Here is a 22,376-nt window from a genome sequence, read left to right as displayed (position 1 = left end):
CCTGGAAGCTATACGCCGGCTCCCTCAGCCAATAATGCGAGATGAGCGCGCAACCCCAGAGTCGGTCACGACTGGACCTAATGGTCAGGGGTCCCTTTACCTTTACCTATTGAGGTATCTATTACCGGTAACTATATTTGAAGAGGAAGTGAACGGTATATGTCTCAGTTCGTCATTCACCTGGCAATTTGTTTTGGATCCTTCAATTTATGGAAATGGATTCTATTATAAGAAGAAGATTTTGTAAACCAGATCAGACTGTCCTCTAAGTCTTCTTCTGGGAAGCTTGGGATCTCACCTGCAGGGCCGTCTTGAGCAGATCGCGCGCCCTGGTGCTGAGGAGCGATCTCCGCCCGCCCCGCCCTCGCAGGGTGCAATTGGTTTCCGTGCGGCTTTGCCAGGCCGGCGCCCAGCTTACCAGCCCCCCGCCATGGTGCACTGCACCATCGGGGGGCTATGTAGAGCCGGCCCTGCTCACCTGTTTCCCTTGCCTGAGCAAGTAGGATCAGCTCAGTGCGTTCTTGCAAAGGGAGACCTGCACCAAAACCTTCATTCAATATCCCAAAGATCTGTTTCCCTACTCTCTCGTCAAGTTTATCATTTTTTAAAAAAATTAATTTTTATTCATTTTATAAGAACACAAACAAACATACAAAACAACAACAACAACAAACACACACAATAATTCTTACCGGTACAATTTCCTACTTTTCCTTAACCTCATTGGGTGACTTCCCCAAGTCCCCCCAACTGAATTCCACTTCTAATCATCTTTAGCAGTTTCTAAAATTCGAAATATATCTAAATCAAGATATTAACTATATTAAAAACTTAATCATAATTATATACATAGAATAACACACACCACCTATCTCCTAATTCTATTCCGATAGCCTATATCAACTTCCTTAAGGATTATAAAATGTCAAAAATTACAATTTTTTTCAAATATTATTTTAAATTTCTTCCAATCTTCTTCCACAATCTCTTCTTCTTGGTTGCGGAGTCTCCCAGTCAGTTCGGTGAGTTCCATAAAGTCCATCATTTTCATTTGCCATTCATCTATTGTTGGTATTTCTTCTATCTTCCAGTTCTTGGCAATAAATAATATTGCTTCTGTTGTGGCATACAGAAAGAATGTAATATCCCTTTTGGGGATTTCTTCCCCTATTATTCCTAGTAAAAAGGCTTCTGGTTTTTTAATAAAAGTGTCTTTCAACCCTTTTTGCATTTCATTATAAATCCTTTCCCAGAAGTCTTTTACTTAGGGGCAAGTCCACCACATGTGGAAAAAGGTTCCTTCCTTCTCTTTACATTTCCAACATTTGTTATCAGATGTACGATACATCTTTGCTAATTTTACTGGTGTTAAATACCATCTGTACATCAAGTTTATCATCTTTTGGCAGCTCTGCCACCAAATCCTCCTGTTTGGTGGGTTTCTCCCTCCAGTGCATGTAGCCTGTGTGGTACCAGGAGGATCTTTCATTTGCCTGAAATGTGGCATTGGTTCTGGAAGGGTTTTTTTTTCTTTTTTCTCAGGCTGGTTGGAAGGCCCACGCAACGCACAATAATTTCTTGGTTTTTGTTAATTACACCAGTCAAGGAAAGGCAAACTCTGACCGATGTGCAAGTTGCACCCCTGGGTAAAAACCCATATATCATCTTAAATTGTAATTTTAATAAAATCACTTTAAATACCACCCAGAATTGAAGCATATGACCAGGGCTGTCGTAAGCATATGTGGCGCCAGGGTGCAAAAATCCGCCCGGCGTCTCCCCTGCCTTCTGGACGGAACTGCTGTGGCCAGAGCTTGGTCAGATGCCGAGGGTTGGCAACAGGGAGTGGGTTACAAACATAGCTGCCAAGTACCCCGTATTTCCCAGGAAACCCCCGTTTTTCTTTACCGTTTCCTGGAGGTCTCCCGTTCCAGCTCCTCTCCCGTTAATTTCCCTTATTTTTGTTCCTGTCGGCGGCCATTTTTCTGGTGCCGCTTTGCCCATCTATGGGCACAGAAAATGGCCGGCGCCGGAAGTCGCGTCTACGCATGTCCGGAAGTGTGTAGATGCAACTTCCAGTGTCGCTTTGCCCATCTATTGGCACCGAAAATGGCCAGCGCCGACACCGGAAATTGCGTCTACGCACTTCCGGACATGCGTAGACGCGACTTCCGGCGCCAGCTGCCAATCCCAGATTTCTCTGCCGGGTACTTGGCAGCTAGGGTTACAAATCAAATCAAATGGCCAGGGACTCCGCTGAGCCGATTTCTTTGTTGCCTGCATTGCCCTCCCTGCTCACATGTTGCTCTCCGTCTCCAGCAAGGTCCCTAAAATTTGGGAGGCAGAGAAAGGGAATGTAAGTCATAGGGCTCCCCTAATGCTGGTTTTCCCCTTAGTTCAGGCATCCCCAAACTTTGGCCCTCCAGATGTTTTGGACTACAATTCCCATCATCCCTGACCACTGGTCCTCTTAGCTAGGGATCATGGGAGTTGTAGGCCAAAACATCTGGAGGGCCGCAGTTTGGGGATGCCTGCCTTAGTTGGACTCTCTGCAGACGGGCAGGAGTTGGGATATAGCCTGGCTTCACCCAATGCCTAAGCCAAACTGCTCACATCTGTAACCAATGAAGTTGTGGCCTATTTGAACCCATAAACCAAAATACTTGTGCACATGTGTTTATTATTGGGGCACAATTACAGTGGTACCTCGGTTTTCAAATGTCTCAGAAGTTGAACATTTCGGTTTTCAAACACTGAAAACCCGGAAGTAAATGCTTCCGTTTCCGAACACACCTCGGAAGTCAATCTGCTTCTGCTGAGTGTGTGTCAATTTCCTCAATTAAATTTGCAGACTGCCCTTTGCACCTCGGTTTTTGAATGTTTCGGAAGTCAAACGGTCTTCTGGAACCGATGACGTTCGAAAACCAAGGTACTCCCTCCTGTACGAGTAACAAATATTATTCTACCTAAAAGAAGGTACCATGTGGAAATGAATCTGGAAACTTAATTTCAAAAGGAAAACAAATCAGGAATGCTGGAGAAAACAGTAATTTTATAAAACTGTATCATTTGGATCAGGCATCCCCAAACTGCGGCCCTCCAGATGTTTTGGCCTACAACTCCCATGATCCCTAGCTAACAGGACCAGTGGTCAAGGATGATGGAAATTGTAGTCCAAAACATCTGGAGGGCCGAAGTTTGGGGATGCCTGATTGGGATGATTCAATTTTCATTTGAGCCTATATGGTTCTTTCCAGTCTCCTTATTTTTGAGGCTGTCCCTCTGCACATTTGTATTTCAATAAAGGTCTATCTTTTCACTTACTTTAAACTGTCCATGTCAGGAAGATGCTCTGATCCATCGATTATTGTGGCACTGCTTTTCCGTAATCTTTAAAGCTGTATGAATACCCCTTTAGAAATGGCATTGCCAGCACTGTGTACCACATTTTAAATGGAAACTATGACCAGACGCTGTAAATCATGTTGTGAAAGCTAATGCTTGTGTTTGTGTAGATGGAAGGTAATGTCTTTGAACATTCAAACAAAAGTGGCACAAAAGTTCTCTTCTTTTCTTTTTATTTCTCAGATCCTCAATTCTTTTTTTAAAAAAATAAAGTCCTTAAACGGAGGAACGGATTTACTTGGAAGCGAGACAGCACAGCACAAAAGTAACAAAGGGATGCTCGAGAGGGGAGAATCAATACAAAGAAAAGGGAAGTCTTGAAAATATTTACTGTATGCTGGTTCAAAGAAAGCCAAGCCTGAAGGAAGGAGAATGCAAAGTTACCCGAGAAGGAGCCACCCAAATCGCAAATTGCCTATATGGCTGGTGACTGGCCAAAAACGACACCAGCTTTTATTAGGCAAGTCTATTTCTAGGGCTCGGGACGCAGGTGGCGCTGTGGTCTAAACCACTGAGCCTAGGGCTTGCCGATCAGAAGATCGGCGGTTCGAATCCCCGTGACAGGGTGAGCTCCCATTGCTCGGTCCCAGCTCCTGCCCACCTAGCAGTTCAAAAGCACGTCAAAGTGCAAGTAGATAAATAGCTACCGCTCCAGCGGGAAGGTAAACAGTGTTTCTGTGCACTGCTCTGGTTCGCCAGAAGCGGCTTAAGTCATGCTGGCCACATGACCCGGAAGCTGTATGCCGGCTCTCTCGGCCAGTAAAGTGAGATGAGTGCTGCAACCCCAGAGTCGTCCGCGACTGGACCCAATGGTCAGGGGTCCCTTTACCTTTATCTCTAGGGCTACTGGCAATGGAGGCATGTTCAATTTAAGACCTCCAGAGATAGACAGGGTGGTCTGGAGCCAATATTCAAAGCATACTTTTCAAGAGCAGTTGGTGGTTAATGGCAAAGGATTGTAACGCAAGACTGAAAATAAGGCCAATTAGAGAGGATGTCTCTGCCCCCTCCCCTTTTTAAATCAGATTGAAACCAGTTTGGAAAAAGTTCTGATTTCCACAAAGCACTGTGAGGACTGTAGTTTTGCCGCAGCACTGAAAATTCTTTGGCAGGGATATGAACGTAAGAATCCTGTTTGGTCCATGCTTCATTAGTGGCCAGGATGTCCACAAACAGGGCATGAAGGCATCACCCCTCTTCCACTGTTTTCCCCTGATGTCATAACTAAGTTGTTCTGTTGAGATCCATGGGACTTAGTAACGAATAACTTCAACAGGATCGGGGTTAGAGCATGCCCACATTCTACGAACACAAGTGCCCCATGGTGACAAGGTAGATGGGGCCAAGAAGTGTTAATGTGCCCAGTGGCTGAGCGTGCGTGTGTGAGAGAGGAGCTGCCTCGCATAAGAAGCCCTCCGGCATGTGGAACATCAAAGGGTCTGCACCCCTGTGGCAGAGTATATGCTTTGGATGTAGAAGACTTTCATGTTGAAGTATCTGTGGAAACAGGACAGGGGGGGAGACCCTGGAGAGCTGCATGCTGAAGGCAGCTCCGAACAAAATATCACAGACCTGGCATCAAGTGTTGGTGCTGGAAGGAAATGTGGGCACCTAAGAAGGCTGCCTGCAAAATGCCAACTTACCAGGGAGATAATTTGTAGAATGAAGGAAAGCAATAAAAAGCCAAACCAGAATTTCCCTGATTTCGTCTCTCCCCTTTGCTAATTTTCGAATGGAGTTTCTTTTCTGACATACACCAGAGATTGGCAACACTCAACCAGGGTGGTCAAAGGCCAGGGATGATGGGAATTTCCAGAGGGAGCCATACTGGTGGTCCTTGTTATGCATGTTAACTCAGAAATATGTTACACTAGGCAATAACCTATTGATGCCCTTGCAGCAAAGCAAGGGCTTTTCATCCAGTGGGAGGGCTTTCTTCATGGAAAAGGGGTTTTTTGTTGGCCAATTTCTCCTGCTTCTGAGAGCCCCCAGCAGCTCCAGGAAATTTGTTTTGTAGGATTTCTCAATGGTCAAGTCACTGTCCAGCACTAAATCAGTTGGCAGACCAACTCTGTCTTATAAAGATTTCTGCACATGTGACATGAAGGCTGGCAACATCAATGCTGCCATGTAGGAAACCCTTGCAGATGGTTGCAGCACCTGGAGACAGGCAGGTGAGTTGTGTATCCATAGCAGTGACCAGAGGAGGAATAGGAGGAACGAACAGAGAAGAAACGCCTTGGTGCATCTGCAGCAGCACAACTGGACACCTTCATCTGCCCCAGCTGCAACAAAACATGTCTCTCCAGCATCAGTCTCTACAGCCACAGCAGGCACTGCAAACTTCCAACAGCTTGACCTCACCCCCAAAAACACACGCCTCCTTTGTCTCCCAAGACAGATGCCAGAACAGGGATCCCAATGGCCCAGAACAAAGGCTGTTGGGAAAGGGGGGAATTGCCCCCCCAAAAAGCCCTCTTCCTCTTCAATGAGCAAATGCCTCTCACTGGATCAAAAACCCTTTCACTTTGTTGAGTTGAGTGATACCTCCATACATCAATTACTTATATATCACCCGTTATGTTAAATGGGGCATACTCCCATGTAAGTTCGCAAAGAAAGTAGCTTTAGTCACAACTGACTTTAGCTAGTTTGAGGCTTCCACAGATGCATCGCCAGGGGGACTCTGAGAAACCATAATACAACCGTGGCAAATAAATACCTGCAGATTAAAATCCTTCAAATACACTCAATTGAAAGCAGCATATTCATTATTATTTTCAAATTTTGTGATTTTATAAACATTTAAAACTGTTTTGTTTTTCCAGCCACAGCTTAGGGAAAACATTTCCCAAATATCAGAAAGGAACAGGGAGGACGTGCACCACCTGTAGTTTGGAATACATCACCTTTACAAAACGGGATAGGTAGATATTAATTGCATGCAAGCAAGGTAAACATCAGAGGCACAGGATGCTTTCAGTATTTATTGAAATGCTGCTTCAAATACCTATAAAGGATGCTCAAGATATGGGGCACCACGGAGGTGAGAACTGCAATTCCGAAGCATAGAAGCTTGTGGTACCCAATTTAGAGAAGTAGTAAAATGTACTGGCACTTGTCTTAAGCCAGCTTTCCCCAGTCTGGTACCCTTCCATCATTCTTGACCATAAACTTTGCTGACTCGGGGAGTTGAAGAATAAAACAGCTGTCACCAGGGTAAGGAAGGCTGCCTTAAGCAATTGAGACACCACACACCCAAGGGACCTGCCTTTTTCTTGTACATGCTGTTCTTAACATGGTCTGAGGCTGCACACCTATACCCAGGGATACTGAAGCTTTGGCCCTCTGAAAGTTGTTGGACCCAAACTCCCAGCATCCCTGACCATTGCCCATGCTGGCTGGGACTGATAGGAGTTGGAGTCTAGCAACATCTGGAGGGCACCACATTCCATATCCCTACTATATGGCCACTGACCAGAGAACTTAGTGGGGGTTATTTGTGAGTAAGGTAAAGGTAAAGGGACCCCTGACCATTAGGTCCAGTCGTGACCGACTCTGGGGTTGTGCACTCATCTCGCATTATTGGCCTAGGGAGCCGGCGTATAGCTTCCAGGTCATGTGGCCAGCATGACAAAGCCACTTCTGGCAAACCAGAGCAGCACATGGAAACGCCGTTTACCTTCCCGCTGTAGCGGTTCCTATTTATCTACTTGCATTTTGACATGCTTTCGAACTGCTAGGTTGGCAGGAGCTGGGACCAAGCAACGGGAGCTCACCCCGTCACAGGGATTCGAACTGCCGACCTTCTGATCAGCAAGCCCTAGGCTCAGTGGTTTAACCACAGCGGCACCTGGGTCCCTTATTTGTGAGTAGACACATGCAAGATTGCACTGTTAGTGCCTTCTCAATCAGACCATCATGAGCTTAGAACAGAGATGTTTGGGGTAATACATTGATCAATCAATCTTCCTTTCTGGAGGTTTAGATCACTCATATGGAAGAGAGGGAGCATAAATACCTAGAACTGTGATGGATCTTCTCAAATGTCAAGGTGGTTTTTTTTTTATTTTCCCCCCTTTGTTCTGAAACCGGCATATTTGATGTACAGTGGAACCTCGGTTTATGAACACCTCGGTTTACGAATTTTCAGTTTACGAACGCCGCGAACCCATCGGGAACGGATTAATTCACTTTCCATTACTTTCAATGGGAAAGTTCGCTTCAGTTTATGAACAGACTTCCGGAACCAATTACACCCATGCTTTGGGTTAAGTACGCTTCAGGTTGAGTACTCCGTGGACCCATCTGGAACAGATTAATCCACTTTCCATTTCTTTCAATGGGAAAGTTCGCTTCAGTTTATGAACGCTTCAATTTAAGTACTCCGCGGACTGTCTGGAACAGATTAATCCACTTTCCATTACTTTCAATGGGATAGTTCGCTTCAGTTTATGAATGCTTCAGTTTATGAACAGACTTCCAGAACCAATTGTGTTCATAAACCGAGGTACCACTGTACTGCAATGAGTTACTGTGATAGCTACACAGAGGTAAGCTGGTAGCCACAGTTAAACAAATGGCAGATTGCTTAATTTTAATGACCCATTTGCTCCTAATAACAGATGCTAACCGGTGGCACAGCGTGGGGGGGGGGAGCCCCCCCGGTGCAAAATTTCAACACCCGGTACTGCCTCAATACAGTTGTGTGCTTCTATCGGTGAGCTCCACTGAAAACAGCTTCTCCATGCAAGCCAGGAAGTGACTATTCCAGACAACAGAATGACTCCTCTTTTCTTATCTCTACAGGTGCAATCTCCTGGGTGATGCAGACGCCACTGGGCAGTTGAATGTGCATGTGTACACAGTTTCCTTTCCAGCCACCCAGCCTCCCACATGGCCCTGGGCACTGGCAACCCACACTACGCCACTGAACTACGCCAACACTACCCACACTACGCCAACCTGAACGTTCAGGATAGCAACTCAAATATGAATACAAGCATCCATGTGCAAGTGTGTGTGTGTGTGTGTGTGTGTGAGAGAGAGAGAGAGAGAGAGAGAGAGAGAGAGAGAGAGAGAGAGAGAGAGAGCGAGCTTTAATGTTATTCAGTAAAAAGTGTTCTTGCTTCCATCTTTGTCAGGAGCATGATCCCAGTGCCTATGCTAAAATCCAGTTAAGGCAAGACTGGGGAACCTGTTACCCTCCAGATGTTGTTCAACTCCCATCAGTCCCAGCCAGAAAAATGGTCAGAAATGCTGGGATTTGTCGTCTTGACAACATTCAGAGGGCTGGGGACTAAGGGACACCCCTGAGCTGAGGGACACTTCAGCAAGGGAATTCTCAGAGTGGTGATACCTTCTAAAGAAGTGACCTAAAATATATTCTAAAATAATTAATAAAAGGGGTAAATGTTTATGTTAAGGCCATGGAGCGTTAGGGCTTGTCTAGGAGTTTTCTCTTGTTTTGAGTTACCCAGGATTGTCTTTTCAACTGGAAATATTTCCCAGTCTGAAGGGTGTTGGCCTTCTAACTGACAGTATGTCTTAAGTTTTGCAACAGGCTGTATCCTGCTAGGATCCAGAGGTCCCTTGGAGTCAGGACTTTGAGACGACTCCAGTGAGATGGTCCAAATATCACTTCTAGCTTATGAGATAAACATTCCTGGTTTGTACTGGCATAGGAAACCACTTTCTCCCCTGACCCCCAAACCATCAGATGTAATTACAAAAACATATATACACTGTAAAATCAAGAAAGTCCTAAAACAGCTGCAGTTGTTTTTGCCAGATAGGGCTTGAATATCATGGCTCTTTTGGCAAAACCAAATGGCTGAGGTAGTTTATAGCAGGTCCTGCTTAACACCATTGTTGTTGGAAACCTGCTCGAGGTTCTCCATCATCAAAACCTGTGTCTTGTCCATCCAGTTCCCTTTCTGAGTTGATTTCCCCATCATTGCCGATGTAAGGCTGTGCTCTGGCTCTTGCGGAACAGCTGCTGGCAAAATGGCATTGCTCTGTCCCCGCTGGGAGTAGGTTTCCCTGGGCATCCCGTCCCCAGAGCAGAGCTGAAGCCGGAAAACTGCCTGGAAGCCTCGCCGGAAGTTCTCGTTGAAAAAGCCATAGATGATGGGGTTGACGCTACTGTTGAAGAAGGCCAGCCAGTGAGCGAATGGGTAGACGTAGATGTTGATGACTTGCAGCTGTTCCTCGTTTAAGTCAGCGTAGTCGGAGAGCATCGCCAAGGTCCACAAGGGCAGCCAGGAGAGGATGAAAAGCAACGCCACGATGATGAGCATCTTGATTACCTTCAGCTTCTTCCTGCAGACAGAGTGGCGCTCCTGGCCCTTCTTCCCAGAGGCAGGCAACGAGGTGTTGAAGAGTGTGATCCCAATCCGGGCATACATGATGACAATGAGGGACAGAGGGGCCAGGTAGATGTTGGCAAAGAGCACGGTTGTATAGATCTTCCTCATGTCCTGGTTCGGCCAGTCCTCTCGGCACCAGTATATGGGGCTGGTTCTGTTGCCATAACCGAGCATCACTCGGAAATGCCGGGATTCTTCCACCTTCAACATCACGGCGGACGGGCACATGATGGCAATGGCCAGGACCCAGATGACAACTATGATGACAACTGCTGTCCAGATGGTGAGCTTCTGCTTGAAAGGGTAAACAATGGAGCGGAACCTGTGAGGAAGAGATAAAAGCACCTCTAAGTTCATAAACAGACAAGGTTTCCATTCTGCATGTCTCATATTCTGAATGTGTCTCCTTGGTGGAAAATAGGAAGTTGCCATATATTGATGCACCTAGTTCGGTACTGTCTACACTGAGTGACAGTGTCTCTCTGGGATTTCGGACAGATAAGGGACATTCTCAGCCTTACCTGGAGATGCCAGGAATTGAATCAAGGACCTTCTGTATGCGAAACAGATGCTTTAGCAGTGAATTAGAGTCTTCCCCTTATTCTGGCAGCAAAAAGAAGGAGCAGGACAGTGATCGGTACAGGTCCTCTCCACCTACCAGAGTGTTCCAGGATGTTGAAGACTCTGTATTGTACGCAGCCAGTAAGAACAGTATTATCTCATCCACTGGGTACTTTGTAGGGCTGCAGAAAGAAGAATTCACTGAAGCATTCTAGCTATTTTCCAAAGGAAGATCTATTGGTTGAAAGTGAGGTTCAGGCCGTGTGTGTTTGTGTGGAATCCCAAACATTAGTGAAGGAATTCAATGCCACCCTGTCACAAAAGTTCTGATGGTGCATTATTGCTCCTCTCCTCCTTCCCCCATGCACTGTTCTGTGAGTTCTGCTGACCACCGCCAATTGAAGGGAATGGGGTACCGGGGAAGGAGAGAAGGGAAAGCAGGAAGTGGGGCTTCCACTAGCAGGACCAATTAGTTGAATCCAGTCCTAGGAATCCACCCTTGAGTGGGTGCTTGATTGTATGAGTTTTTCCTATTTATTTATTTTGGGTCATTTGTATTCTGCCTATTAGCATTTCCAGGGCCATTTGCCTATGATCATAAAACAATGATCACTAAAATGGCAGATTTTTATTTTGAAAAAAGAAGAATAAAAGATGCTATGAAGTTAACGGAACTTGGGAAATATTAATAATAAAGGTTATTTTCAGGCGGCCTTCCTACAGGGAACCTCCCCCCATCCTGTTGACCAGCTCTTCACCCAGTGAGAGCAGCAGCAGTGGGTCAGGTGGGGGGAATGAGGAAGTTAGCGGTATGGAAGAGGCAAGGCTCAGTGATGTTGGAGAACCTTGACCAAGAGGTGGAGGGGAACAGGCAGCCCCTTCTGGCACCCGAATTGAGGTGTGCCACTAAACGTAAGGTCGGGAGGAGGCATTTCAGGGTGCCCAAGCTCTTATGCTGGTCACACAACAGGAAATGTCCACTCCCGGATTCTGCGAGTGACTAGGAGCTCATGTTTTCTGCTATCTCTGCACTGTAAATACTATGCACAATAAAACCTTTAAAGACAAGTACGGACTTGGGCATCCTTACTCAAGAGTAGCCGCAATAACACCCTTACAGTTATTGTGGCCAGTACTGAAAATTATTCAGTCAGGTTGGTGTGAGGGAAATTGGAGTGGGCTCTGCTCTCAACAAATATAAAAACCAGAGGAAGAGAGGGGTGTGAAGAAACCACACTTCTTCTTAACATTACGCTAAACTATGGTTCTGTGCATTGGTAGCCAATATGGTGCTCTTCAGAGGTTGTTGGACTACAGCACCCACCCTTCTCAGCCAACATGGCCAATTGCCAGAAACTATGTGGGAGTTGAAGTCTCACGACCTCTGAAGGACATCACATTGGCTAGCCTGGGTTTAGCACTTCATCAACTATGAGACACAGACACAGACCATTGGCCCATATAGCCCAGAACTTTCTGTTTTGATTGGACAAGCTACCATGGCTGGTTTATTTAATTTATTTATCAAATTTCTCTCTCACTCCTCCTTGCAGCCTTGCTCTTGGAGACATGTTTTTCCATGCTGGTACAGTCATACCTCAGTTTAAGTACGCCTCGGTTTGAGAATTTTCAGTTTAAGACCTGTCTGGAATGCATTAATCCACTTTCCATTACTTTCAATGGGAAAGTTCGCTTCAGGTTAAGTACAGAATTCCGGAACCAATTACACTTATACTTTGGGTTAAGTACGCTTCAGGTTGAGTACTCCGCCGACCCGTCTGGAACAGATTAATCCACTTTCCATTACTTTCAATGGGAAAGTTTGCATCAGGTTAAGTACGCTTCAGGTTAAGTACAGACTTCCGGAACCAATTGTGTTTGTAAACCGAGGTACCACTGTATGTGATTAGAGGAAGATCTGTGATGGCGCATCAGGCTTGCCTACAGAAGGTCCCAGTTTAACCCCTAGCATCTCCAGGTAGGCCTGGGAATGTCATCTGCCTGAAACCCCCAGGAGCCAATGCCAATCAGCATGGAACAATGGTCTGATTCAGTATAAGGCAACTTCCTATGTTCTGATGTAGAAATGTCACAGATGGGGCCTAAGGCCTCATGAGCTCCATCATGATGTTAAGGCTCCTTAGCCATAAACTCTGTGTCCTGCTAAACTGTGCACTTACTCTGCTCCACCTCTTCTCTCTTTCTCTGTGCCTCTTTTCCCATAAAGCTTGAATCACAATAGGTTTGCAGAGGAAGCTCTCACATTAGTCGAAAGAAGGCCACAAACTTCCACATGTTCTGAAAAGCTCCTTCACAAAACATTTACTCTGATAGACCTGGAATCCCCACCTCTCTCTCTCTCTCTCTCTCTCTCTCTCTCTCTCTCTCTCTCTCTCTCTCTCTCTCTCTCTCTCTCTCTCTCTCTCTGCCTCTTTTCCCGTAAAGCTTGAATCACAACAGGTTTGCGGAGGAAGTCTCTCACATCAGTCGAAAGAAGGCTACAAACCCCCACATGTTCTGAAAAGCTTCTTCACAGAGCAACAAGTTCACCACTGCATAATTGTGCTGTCTTGTCCCACCAGATTTCTTCCTGACGCTACTGCACAATGGCATTACTCCACAAGAAGTGAAGAGGCTTGCAAAGACAGCAACCTTGGACAATTGGTATGACTGACATTTTATGTGTTCCGTATCAGGCTGTTACAGAGACATACCTGTCAACTGCAATTGCCACTAAAGTGAAGACAGAAGCCGAGACAGATATTCCCTGGACCATTCCGTTCATCTTGCAGGCAATATTCCCAAAGGGCCATCCTGGAGTTTTGAAAGAAAATGGTTATCAGATATTGGAACTGCTTATCAAAAAGAAAGGACACATTGGGACTAAATTGTCCTTGTCTGCGTATGAAGTTGAGTGTGGGAGGTTTTTTCAGTTCCCACTAAAATCAATGGGTGGTATTCAACAAATTTTTACTATGAACCACAGAAATTAATGAACACAACTTGTGGATTATTGCATTAGTTCTCCTAGTTGAAGTCCTAGTGCTTCTATCCTGGATTCTAACATTCTTTTTACACTGCAAGACCTGCTGGATTACATAAGCATGGCTTTTTGATTGATATACCACCATGTTGCATTAGATTTTAAATGGTGGGAAAGAACTCTATGCTGGAATACTACTGGGGGGCGGGAATTTTCAGCATGTGAAATTACACTGCAGAACTCACATGATTTTCCAGGTTAATGGGGCTGCAAATGGGTTTTTTCATGGAAGTAAAATAATACAAAAAAATGAATGCTAAATTTCCACTCGTTTTCCAGAGGTGCCTTTTATGCTGTGTGAAAGAGCACATAAAAAATGGAAATTATCAGGTAAGGAAATATCAGGAAAATGAAATAAAGTGCTGTCTAAATGCAGCCTGTGTCAAGTCCATTAGGTTCAATGGATCTACCATACATTAAGTGATGACTAGCTTGTGCCACTGTTTACAAGAGTCTGTTTTAGGTACGACTTAGTTCAGGGATGGGGAATCTGTGGCCTTCCAGATGTTGATGGACTCCAATTCCCATCAGCCCTAGCTGGCATGGCAAGTGGTCAATGATGATGGGAATGGGAATCCAGCCAAACCTGGAGGGCAACACAATTCCTCACCGTGACCTAGGGTTTGGAATGCTGGTCATGGTCTGCTATGTGTATGACATTGTTCATGGTGGGAAAGTTATGGACCTCCAGGTGTTGCTGGACTCCAACTCCCATCATCCCCGGCAAGAATGGCCAATGGTCAGGGATGGATCTGAGTATGATGTTGTCCATGGATGGGAATCTATGGCCCTACAGATATTGCTGGACTCCCCATCCCCATCAGCCCTAGCTAGCATGGCCAATGATCAGGGGTGGTCCCCCTTCCATGACGTCATTGGATACAAGCTAGAAACAAGATTTACCTGATATGATGTTATCCACTAAGGTAGTGGGCATGCAAAAGATCCCCACCAGCAGGTCACTGACAGCAAGGTTCAGGATGAAGAGGTTGGTGACGGTCCGCATATGTTTGCTCCTCAGCACGATAAAACACACCACTCCATTGCCAATCATGCACAGGAGGAAGATGAGAAGGTAGGAGATGATGAAGACTGCCGCCACGAGCGGCTGATGGAGGTAGAAACCCACATAGGAAATGTTGGTCTCCATGTTGCAGCTGCTTATATGTCCACTGCAATTTCTCACGGGAGGACCGCTGACTGAAGGATTGGCGTCCAGGTTCTTGTCCATGTTAAAACTGCGCTTGACTGCAGAAATCAAACAATTGAAAAATGGAGTCAGTGAGGAAAGGGAATGCATCTTGGAACTCTAAAATGTGTCTTGTAACTAGTATGAAAAGAAGGTATACTATCCTATATAATAATGCCCAAGTTGTCCCTGCGTCCAGTTGTCCCGTGTGTCCCTGGGTCACTGCGCATGGGCCCCAGGGACACAGGGATTGGACGGAGAGACAACAGCCAACCGCCGCTCCGCCAACCGCCGCTCCGAAGCCCAGTCTCATGCTGGAGGCGGCGGGGGAAAGAAGCGCTCCCCCGGCAGCCTTGCCGCGCACCGCCGGCATGGGACGGCGCTTCCTCGGCGAACACAAGCAGGCAGACAGCCCGCCTGCTTGCTTCCCCGAGGAAGCCGAAGCGGCAGCGGGCGCTGAGGGAAGCCGGCTTTGGCTTGGCGGCGGCGGGAAGAAGGGGAGGAATTCCTCCCCTTTTTCCCGCCGCCGCCAAGCCAGTCCCCGAGCTGAAGTGCGGCGCGGCGGGGGCTTTTCGCCGTTTGCCTTCCTGGAGCGAAGGGGGAGGCAAACAGCGAAAAGCACCCGCCGCGCCGCACTTCGGCTCGGGGACTGGCTTGGCGTGCGCGGCGAGGTGGCGGGGGGGGGGAGGAGAAGCGCTCCCCCCCGCCGCCTCACGACGCAGCGCCGACATGGGACGGGGCTTCGGAGACCTTCTCCGAAGCCCCGTCTCATGCGGGAGGTGCCCGGCGAGGCGGCGGGGGGGGGAGAGAAGCGCTCCTCCCCCCCCGCCTCGGCAAGCAGCGCCGGCATGGGACGGAGTTTCGGAGAAGGTCTCCGAAGCCCCGTCTCATGCGGGAGGTGCGTGGCGGGGGGGGCGGGAGAAGTGCTTCTCTCCCCCCCGCCGCCTCGCCGCGCACCTCCCACATGAGACGGGGCTTCGGAGACCTCCGAAGCTCCGTCCCATGCCGGCGCTGCACGACAGCAGCGTTTTAGCGCCCGTTTTTAAACGGGCTGAATTCCACTAGTAAAATATAAGAACACCAGAAGATAAGATGAACCCTGTTGGGTCAAGCCAATAGCCCATCTAGTCCAGATTTCTGTTCTCACAGTGACAACCAGATGCCTATGGGAACCCCATGGAGGTTCTTGGAGGTGCAGCATAGCCTCGATTTTGGCCAATAGCCATTGATAATGGTATCCTCTTTGAATTTGCCTAATCCTCTTTTTCATGGGACACGGGTGGCGCTGTGGTCTAAACCACAGAGCTTAGGGCTTCATAGAATCATAGAGTTGGAAGAGACCACAAGGGCCATCCAGTCCAACCCCCTGCCAAGCAGGAAACACCATCAAAGCATTCTTGACATATGCCTCTCAAGCCTCTGCTTAAAGACCTCCAAAGAAGGAGACTCCACCACACTCCTTGGTAACAAATTCCACTGCCGAACAGCTCTTACTGTCAGGAAGTTCTTCCTAATTTTTAGGTGGAATCTTCTTTCTTGTAGTTTGAATCCATTGCTCCGTGTCCGCTTCTCTGGAGCAGCAGAAAACAACCTTTCTCCCTCCTCTATATGACATCCTTTTATATAGAGGAGGGAGAAAGGTTGCCGATAAGAAGGTCAGTGGTTAGAATCCCCACGACGGGGTGAGTTCCCATTGTTCGGTCCCAGCTCCTGCCAACCTAGCAGTTCGAAAACACGGCAGTTCAAGTAGATAACTAGGTACCTCTGCAGTGGGAAGGTAGCAGTTTGAAAGCACGTTTTTAATATGTAATTTTGTATTGCTTTAATATTCGATTGGGAGCCGCCCAGAGTGGCTGGGGAGACTCAGCCAGATGGGCGGGGTACAAATAATAAATTATTATTATTATTATTATTATTATTATTATTATATAAGTAGATAAATAGGTACCGCTCTGGCAGGAAGGTAAATGGTGTTTCCGTGCACTGCTCTGGTTCACCAGAAGTGCCTTACTCATGCTGGCCACATGACCCGGAAGCTGTCTGTGGACATACACCATCTCCCTTGGCCTATAGAGCGAGATGAGCACGCAACCCCAGAGTCGTTCATGACTGGACCTAACAGTCAGGGTCCCTTTACCTTTTATTCCTCTTTTTAAAAACTGTGGTAAAACAAGTGCTCGAGGAAACAAGCATTGCTTTATTATTGCAAAGGGGAAGGACTGGATTTGACAAACGTCTCAGCATTTTGGGCTTACCTTCAAAACAGCCATGTCAGGTTTGATTTTACTTATGACTTCCAAGTAATGGGATTATATCCATTGGGGTCTTGTTGCCTGAGGCTTGAAATTGGCGTATCAGGCGGGAGCTTTCACATCTGAAATTTATTGAAACATTCCTCTGCAAGTTCACTAGTAAAACGATACTAGGAACAGCTTCCTTTAGGTTTAATAGAGGTGGAGCTGCCTTTGTAGTCTTGACCTAAACCATCATACATTTTAGCCTGTACAAGTATTTATTGCAATTCAAATGCTGAATTTGCCAGAGGGCATGTGCCCTTTATTATACTGCTGAGTTGCCAGTATATAGCGAATTAAAATAAGGCATATTCAGTGTTGGGTATCCTAGCCATAGCGGCGTTGTAAGAGGGAGGGATTATAGAGAACCCTCCCCCCTCATCAGAAGCAGCCCGTCTCCAAGCAGTCATGAGAGCAAGGGGTCTGAAGGGGTGAGCCAGGAAATGGAGAGGGAGTGCCAGGGCTCTGGCAACATCAAAGAGCCCCTACTCCATAGGCAGGAAGAGAGGGAGGTGGAAAGAGTGGACAGGAATAGGTCAGACAGAAGACCCGTTCCCCCCCCCCCCCGACGCCGGAATTGAGAAGGAAGAGGAAAGGGAGGCGCTTCTCAGTTCTGAGGCTTTTATGCTGGTCCCGAACACGGAAGGAAGTAGTGCAGGAATCTGACTCAAGCGGGTAGACATGAAATGAGCAATCCGTTACACTGTAAATAATGTGCACCAATAAAAACGTCTGAAAGACAAGCATGTGTACGGCCATTACTCAAGAGTAGTCACTACAACCCTGACAGGCGTAGACCGCTATTTGAAATTGAAATACTTGAGTGTCAGAGATTCTACTACAAGTATGACTAACATTGGTCATCACCTACTGTATTTGCATTTAATATACTGCCAAAGTTGTCCATTGTAAGGGGAAAGGTCCAATAAAGTAAGGATTGTGCTATAAAAAAAATCGAAAAAAATCAATTGTTTATTATTAAAGATTTACCTGTGTTACAAAACAAACAAACAAGAAAAAGTACGTATAGTATAACATGGGAAATGCAAGACAAACCACGGGACACTCCAATACCCTGGCTGATCCACCACCAACTACTGTACAAGCCTTCTTCGACAACCCAGCAACATTGATTAACTTTGAAAAACTCCTCCTAACAACAGAGGGACAGAGCAAAGGAGTGGTATCTACATTATATAAAATACTACTTCAAGACAGTACAACCCCCCCCCCACACACACACACCATGATTAACGATTAATGGGAGCATGACATAGGATACAAAATAAATTCTGTCCAATGGTCAGAAATGTGTTTCAAACTACCATTTAAATCTATCTCAACCAAAAGAAGAGAGTTCAGTCTGAAACTTATCTATAGATAGTACCTAACACCATGGAAGCTGACACTGATACATCCAGGAACCTCAGCTAAATGCTGAAGAGGCTGCCCCTCCATAGGCACATACCTCTAAATGTGGTGGAAATGCCCCAAAGTTCATTCCTTTTGGGTATCAGTGTTGCAGGAAATCTCCAAAATAACAAAACAGGAAATAGAAGCAACTCCAGAACTAACCCTATTAAATATCCTCCAGGACAACACGACACATGTACATGACAAGACCTATCAGGAGCAAACATATACCACTGGTACCAAAATGTATGGGATACCGCCCTACTAGAAAAGTTAATCAACAAACTTAAACTAGCATGGAGACAAGCAAAGAAGGACTCCTTCACCCTGGTATGGCTCTCCTATATTGTACATACAGCACAACAAGACAATGGCTAATCTGACCCAATAATTCCCTCCACCCACCTGTCACAGGCAGCTGCCAAGCTCGCCTATATGAATGCGCCGGCCCTGTGTCACACATACAAACAAACCCCACTGCAATCGACTGAATGCCTAATCCTCTTTTAAAGCCATCTGAGTCAGTGGCCATCAGCTAATCATCATTGGAGTGTCTAGTTAATTAAGAATTAAACAGATGCAAAGGCTTGTCTGCACAATCAGTGTAATATCAGTCAGCCATCCACGATGAATTTGCCCAATATGCTGTATTTTGCCAGTTCAAAAATCATGGATATGTTTGTGTGTATGTGGAGAGCCGTTAGTGTGATTTGTTTAGTGATTCGCTGTTATGCTTACAGTGATTAATGAACCCATTCAGCATCTTGAAACAGTCTAAAATGGAAAACTGCCAGCTGAAACCTTGCTGTACAAATTATACAAAGGCTGAGGCTAGATTATTTGTGTGACTATGTGAGTTTGCCCAGCTGCCAATTCTCTCCATAATTATCCATAATACCACCTCCCACCCCCTGCAATAAGTATATTTTCTCTCTCTCATGGCAGTGTTTCCATTCTCATGTAAATGGACACACATACAGAGAACAGGGATTAACATTCTAGCAATGGAACACCTGAACAGACTATCTCGGGCAAGGTTCTCTGACCAGATCCAGGTGCTGTTGGAGGAAACTGATTTTCTAGATCCATTTAAATCAGGGTTTAGGCCCAGTTTTGTCACAGAAACTGCTTTGGGCACCCTGTTGGAAGACTTCTGTCAGGAGAGGAATTAACTATCCTTGTTAATTCTCCTCAACCTCTCAGCAGTTTTTGATATCATTGACTATGGTATCCTTCTAGAGTGGCTCCCAGTACGTTTCCGACCACAATTCAAAGTGTTGGTGCAGACCTTTAAAGACCTAAACAGCCTCGGTCCAGTATACCTGAAGGAGCGTCTCCACCCCCATCACTCTGCCCGGACACTGAGGTCCAGTGCCGAGGGCCTTCTGGCGGTTCCCTCGCTGTGAGAAGCCAAGTTACAAGGAACCAGGCAGAGGGCCTCCTTGGTAGTGGCGCCCACCCTGTGGAACGCCCTCCCACCAGATGTCAAAAAGAAAAATAACTACCAGACTTTTAGAGAACATCTGAAGGCAGCCCTGTTTAGGGAGGCTTTTAATGTTTAATCGATTGTTTTGTTTTGTTTTTCTGTTGGAAGCTGCCCAGAGTGGCTGGGGAAACCCAGCCAGATGGGCGGGGTATAAATAAATAATAATTATTATTATTATAGAGTGGCTCCCCAAGTTAGGGGTGGGTGACACTGCTTTGAAGTGGTTCTGGTCCTACTTAGGTGGTTGTTTCTGGAGGTGAATGCTTGGGACGTGTTCTTTGGCCCCCTCAGGGTTTGATTTTATATCTACATGACACTGCTGAGCAGAGCCATCCAGAGTTTTGGAGTGGTGTTGTCAGCAATATGCTGATGACACACAACTCTACTTCTCCTTTACATCTGCAGGTGAGGCAGTGGAGGTGCTGGACTGATGTTTTGCCTCAGTAATGGACTGGGAGAGAGCCAACAAACTGCAGATCAATACAGATATTCCCCATGAAGGAGCAAGTACGTGCGGGTACTCCTGGATCCTTGAGTTTCTGGTGGCCTCAGTGGCACCGAGTGCCTTCCATCAGCTTTGACTAGTGGCCCAGGTTTGCTCCTATCTGAACAGGGACTTTTGCTGTCTATGCTCTGGTAACCTCTAGGTTAGATTACAACCTGTTATTTGTAGGGCTGCCTCTGAAGACGGTTTGGAAACTTCCGCTAGTGCAGAAATTCAGAGGCCAGGTTGCTCACTGAGACAAAGCGGTTTGAGCATATTACACTGATCTTGGCCTGCCAGTTTCTGAGCCCAATTCAAAGTGCTGGTTTTAACTTAAAGGTAAAGGTAAAGGGACCCCTGACCATTAGGTCCAGTCGTGACCGACTCTGGGGTTGCGCGCTCATCTCACATTATTGGCCGAGGGAGCCGACGTACAGCTTCCAGGTCATGTGGCCAGCATGACAAAGCCGCTTCTGGCAAACCAGAGCAGCACATGGAAACGCCGTTTACCTTCCCGCTGTAGCGGTTCCTATTTATCTACTTGCATTTTGACATGCTTTCGAACTGCTATGGTAGATTGGCAGCAGCAGGGACCAAGCAATGGTAGCTCACCCCGTCACAGGGATTCGAACCGCCGACCTTCTGATCAGCAAGTCCTAGGCTCAGTGGTTTAACCACAGCGCCACCTGGGTTTAACTTATAAATCCCTAAATGGCTCAGGACTGTAATACCTCAAAAACTGCTTCTTCCCATATGAACCAACCCAGATCCTGCAATCATCTTCAGAGGCCCTTTTTCATGTTCATCCTCCGCAAGAGGTCCAGAGGGTGGCAACATGAGACCGCCTTTTCTGCAGTGGCTCCACATTTGTGGAATGCTCTCCCCAGGGAGACCCGTCTGGTGCCTTCATTATGCACCTTTAGATGCCAGGCGAAAACATTCGTCTTCAAATAGGCCTTTGGCTGATTGACATCTGATGCCCTTTTAAGTGTGCTGTGGGAGGGGGGTTATTGTTTTCTTGTGTTTATTATGCATTTTGTGTTTTTCTCTTACATTTTTATGCTGTAAAGCACCCTGAGATCTTCGGATGAAGGGTGGTATACAATAAATAAAGATTATAATAATAAACTTTTTTAAAAAAAACCAAGCAAAGAAACAAACTGATGCGGTGAATGGAACTTAAGTTTGGAAATATGAAAAATGGAGAGAACCTGAAGTTGATCGATTTGTCCATCCCTAGTTGCTAAATGCTTTGTTCCAAAGTGCAATTATTGTGCTGTGTGGGTTTGCTACCCTGAAAGAGAGAATCGGAAAGATAAACATGCATTCTCGCTTTCGTCAACAGAGGTCAAAAAGGGAGTTGAAAAGAAAAGAGGGAGAAATACAAAAAGCATACTATTGGGATAATCTGAAGACGATGTCTTGGTGTGCTTCTGTGCTGATTGATTATATGGTGTCAAAAACACATAGTGGAACCATTTTGTAACCTAAGTAGAGGTTAGAAGGGGAAAGGAAAGAAAGAAGAGGCACAATTCTCTTTGGAGCCAAATTGCTGTTTTTCCTGAGAATGCCATTTCCTCACTATGTGGCAAGATTAAAATAATAATAATAGTAAAGCAGAGAGAGCATGTGGACCATAAAACTATGTACCAATATTAAAATAAATTAATTAGCTCAGGAGAAGACCAGGAACCCAGATTCTCCAAGGTGCTGCGAGATCACTACAGGCAACGACCGTTTTAGGCACATCTTCAAGACGGCCCACCGTCTAGAGGGGTTGGGAGCTGGGGGCACTGTCATACAGTGGTTCCGCTCCTTCCTCCTGGGCCATGTTCAGAAAGTGGTTGGGGGGGTGCCTCAGGGTTCTGTCCTCTCCCCCATGCTTTTTAACATCTACATGCAGCCACTGGGAGAGATCATTAGGTGGTTTGGGCTGGGTGTTCAGTATGCAGATGACACCCAGCTCTACCTCTCTTTTAAATCAGAACCAGTGAAGGCGGTGAAGGTCCTGTGTGAGTGCCTGGAGGCGGTTGGAGGATGGATGGGGGCTAACAGATTGAATCCTGACAAGACAGAAGTTCTGTTTCTGGGGGACAGGAGGTGGGCAGGTGTGGAGGATTCCCTGGTCCTGAA

The 22,376-nt window shown here is 46.4% G+C and overlaps 1 protein-coding gene across 1 annotated transcript in view; it reads right to left on the bottom strand.

Moving 5' to 3' along the window:
* Positions 1-3,561: 3,561 nt before the first annotated feature.
* The window catches only part of NPFFR2 (neuropeptide FF receptor 2), a 45,876-nt gene continuing 27,061 nt past the window's right edge, over positions 3,562-22,376 (bottom strand). Inside the window, exons 2-4 of the mRNA XM_035103082.3 lie at positions 14,281-14,625; positions 13,049-13,148; positions 3,562-10,095 (exon numbers count right to left, since the gene is read on the bottom strand). Of these exons, the coding sequence (XP_034958973.2) occupies positions 9,249-10,095; positions 13,049-13,148; positions 14,281-14,608 (1,275 nt within the window). The 5' untranslated portion in view covers positions 14,609-14,625 and the 3' untranslated portion in view covers positions 3,562-9,248. The remainder of the gene's footprint in view (positions 10,096-13,048; positions 13,149-14,280; positions 14,626-22,376) is intronic.

This window comes from Zootoca vivipara, chromosome Z1, assembly GCF_965207765.1.
Source record: "Zootoca vivipara chromosome Z1, rZooViv2.hap1.1, whole genome shotgun sequence".
In the NCBI taxonomy this organism is placed as follows: Eukaryota; Metazoa; Chordata; class Lepidosauria; order Squamata; family Lacertidae; genus Zootoca; species Zootoca vivipara.
The sequence above is the reverse complement of the archived record's forward strand: the minus strand, read 5'-3'. Positions and strand labels throughout refer to the sequence as shown.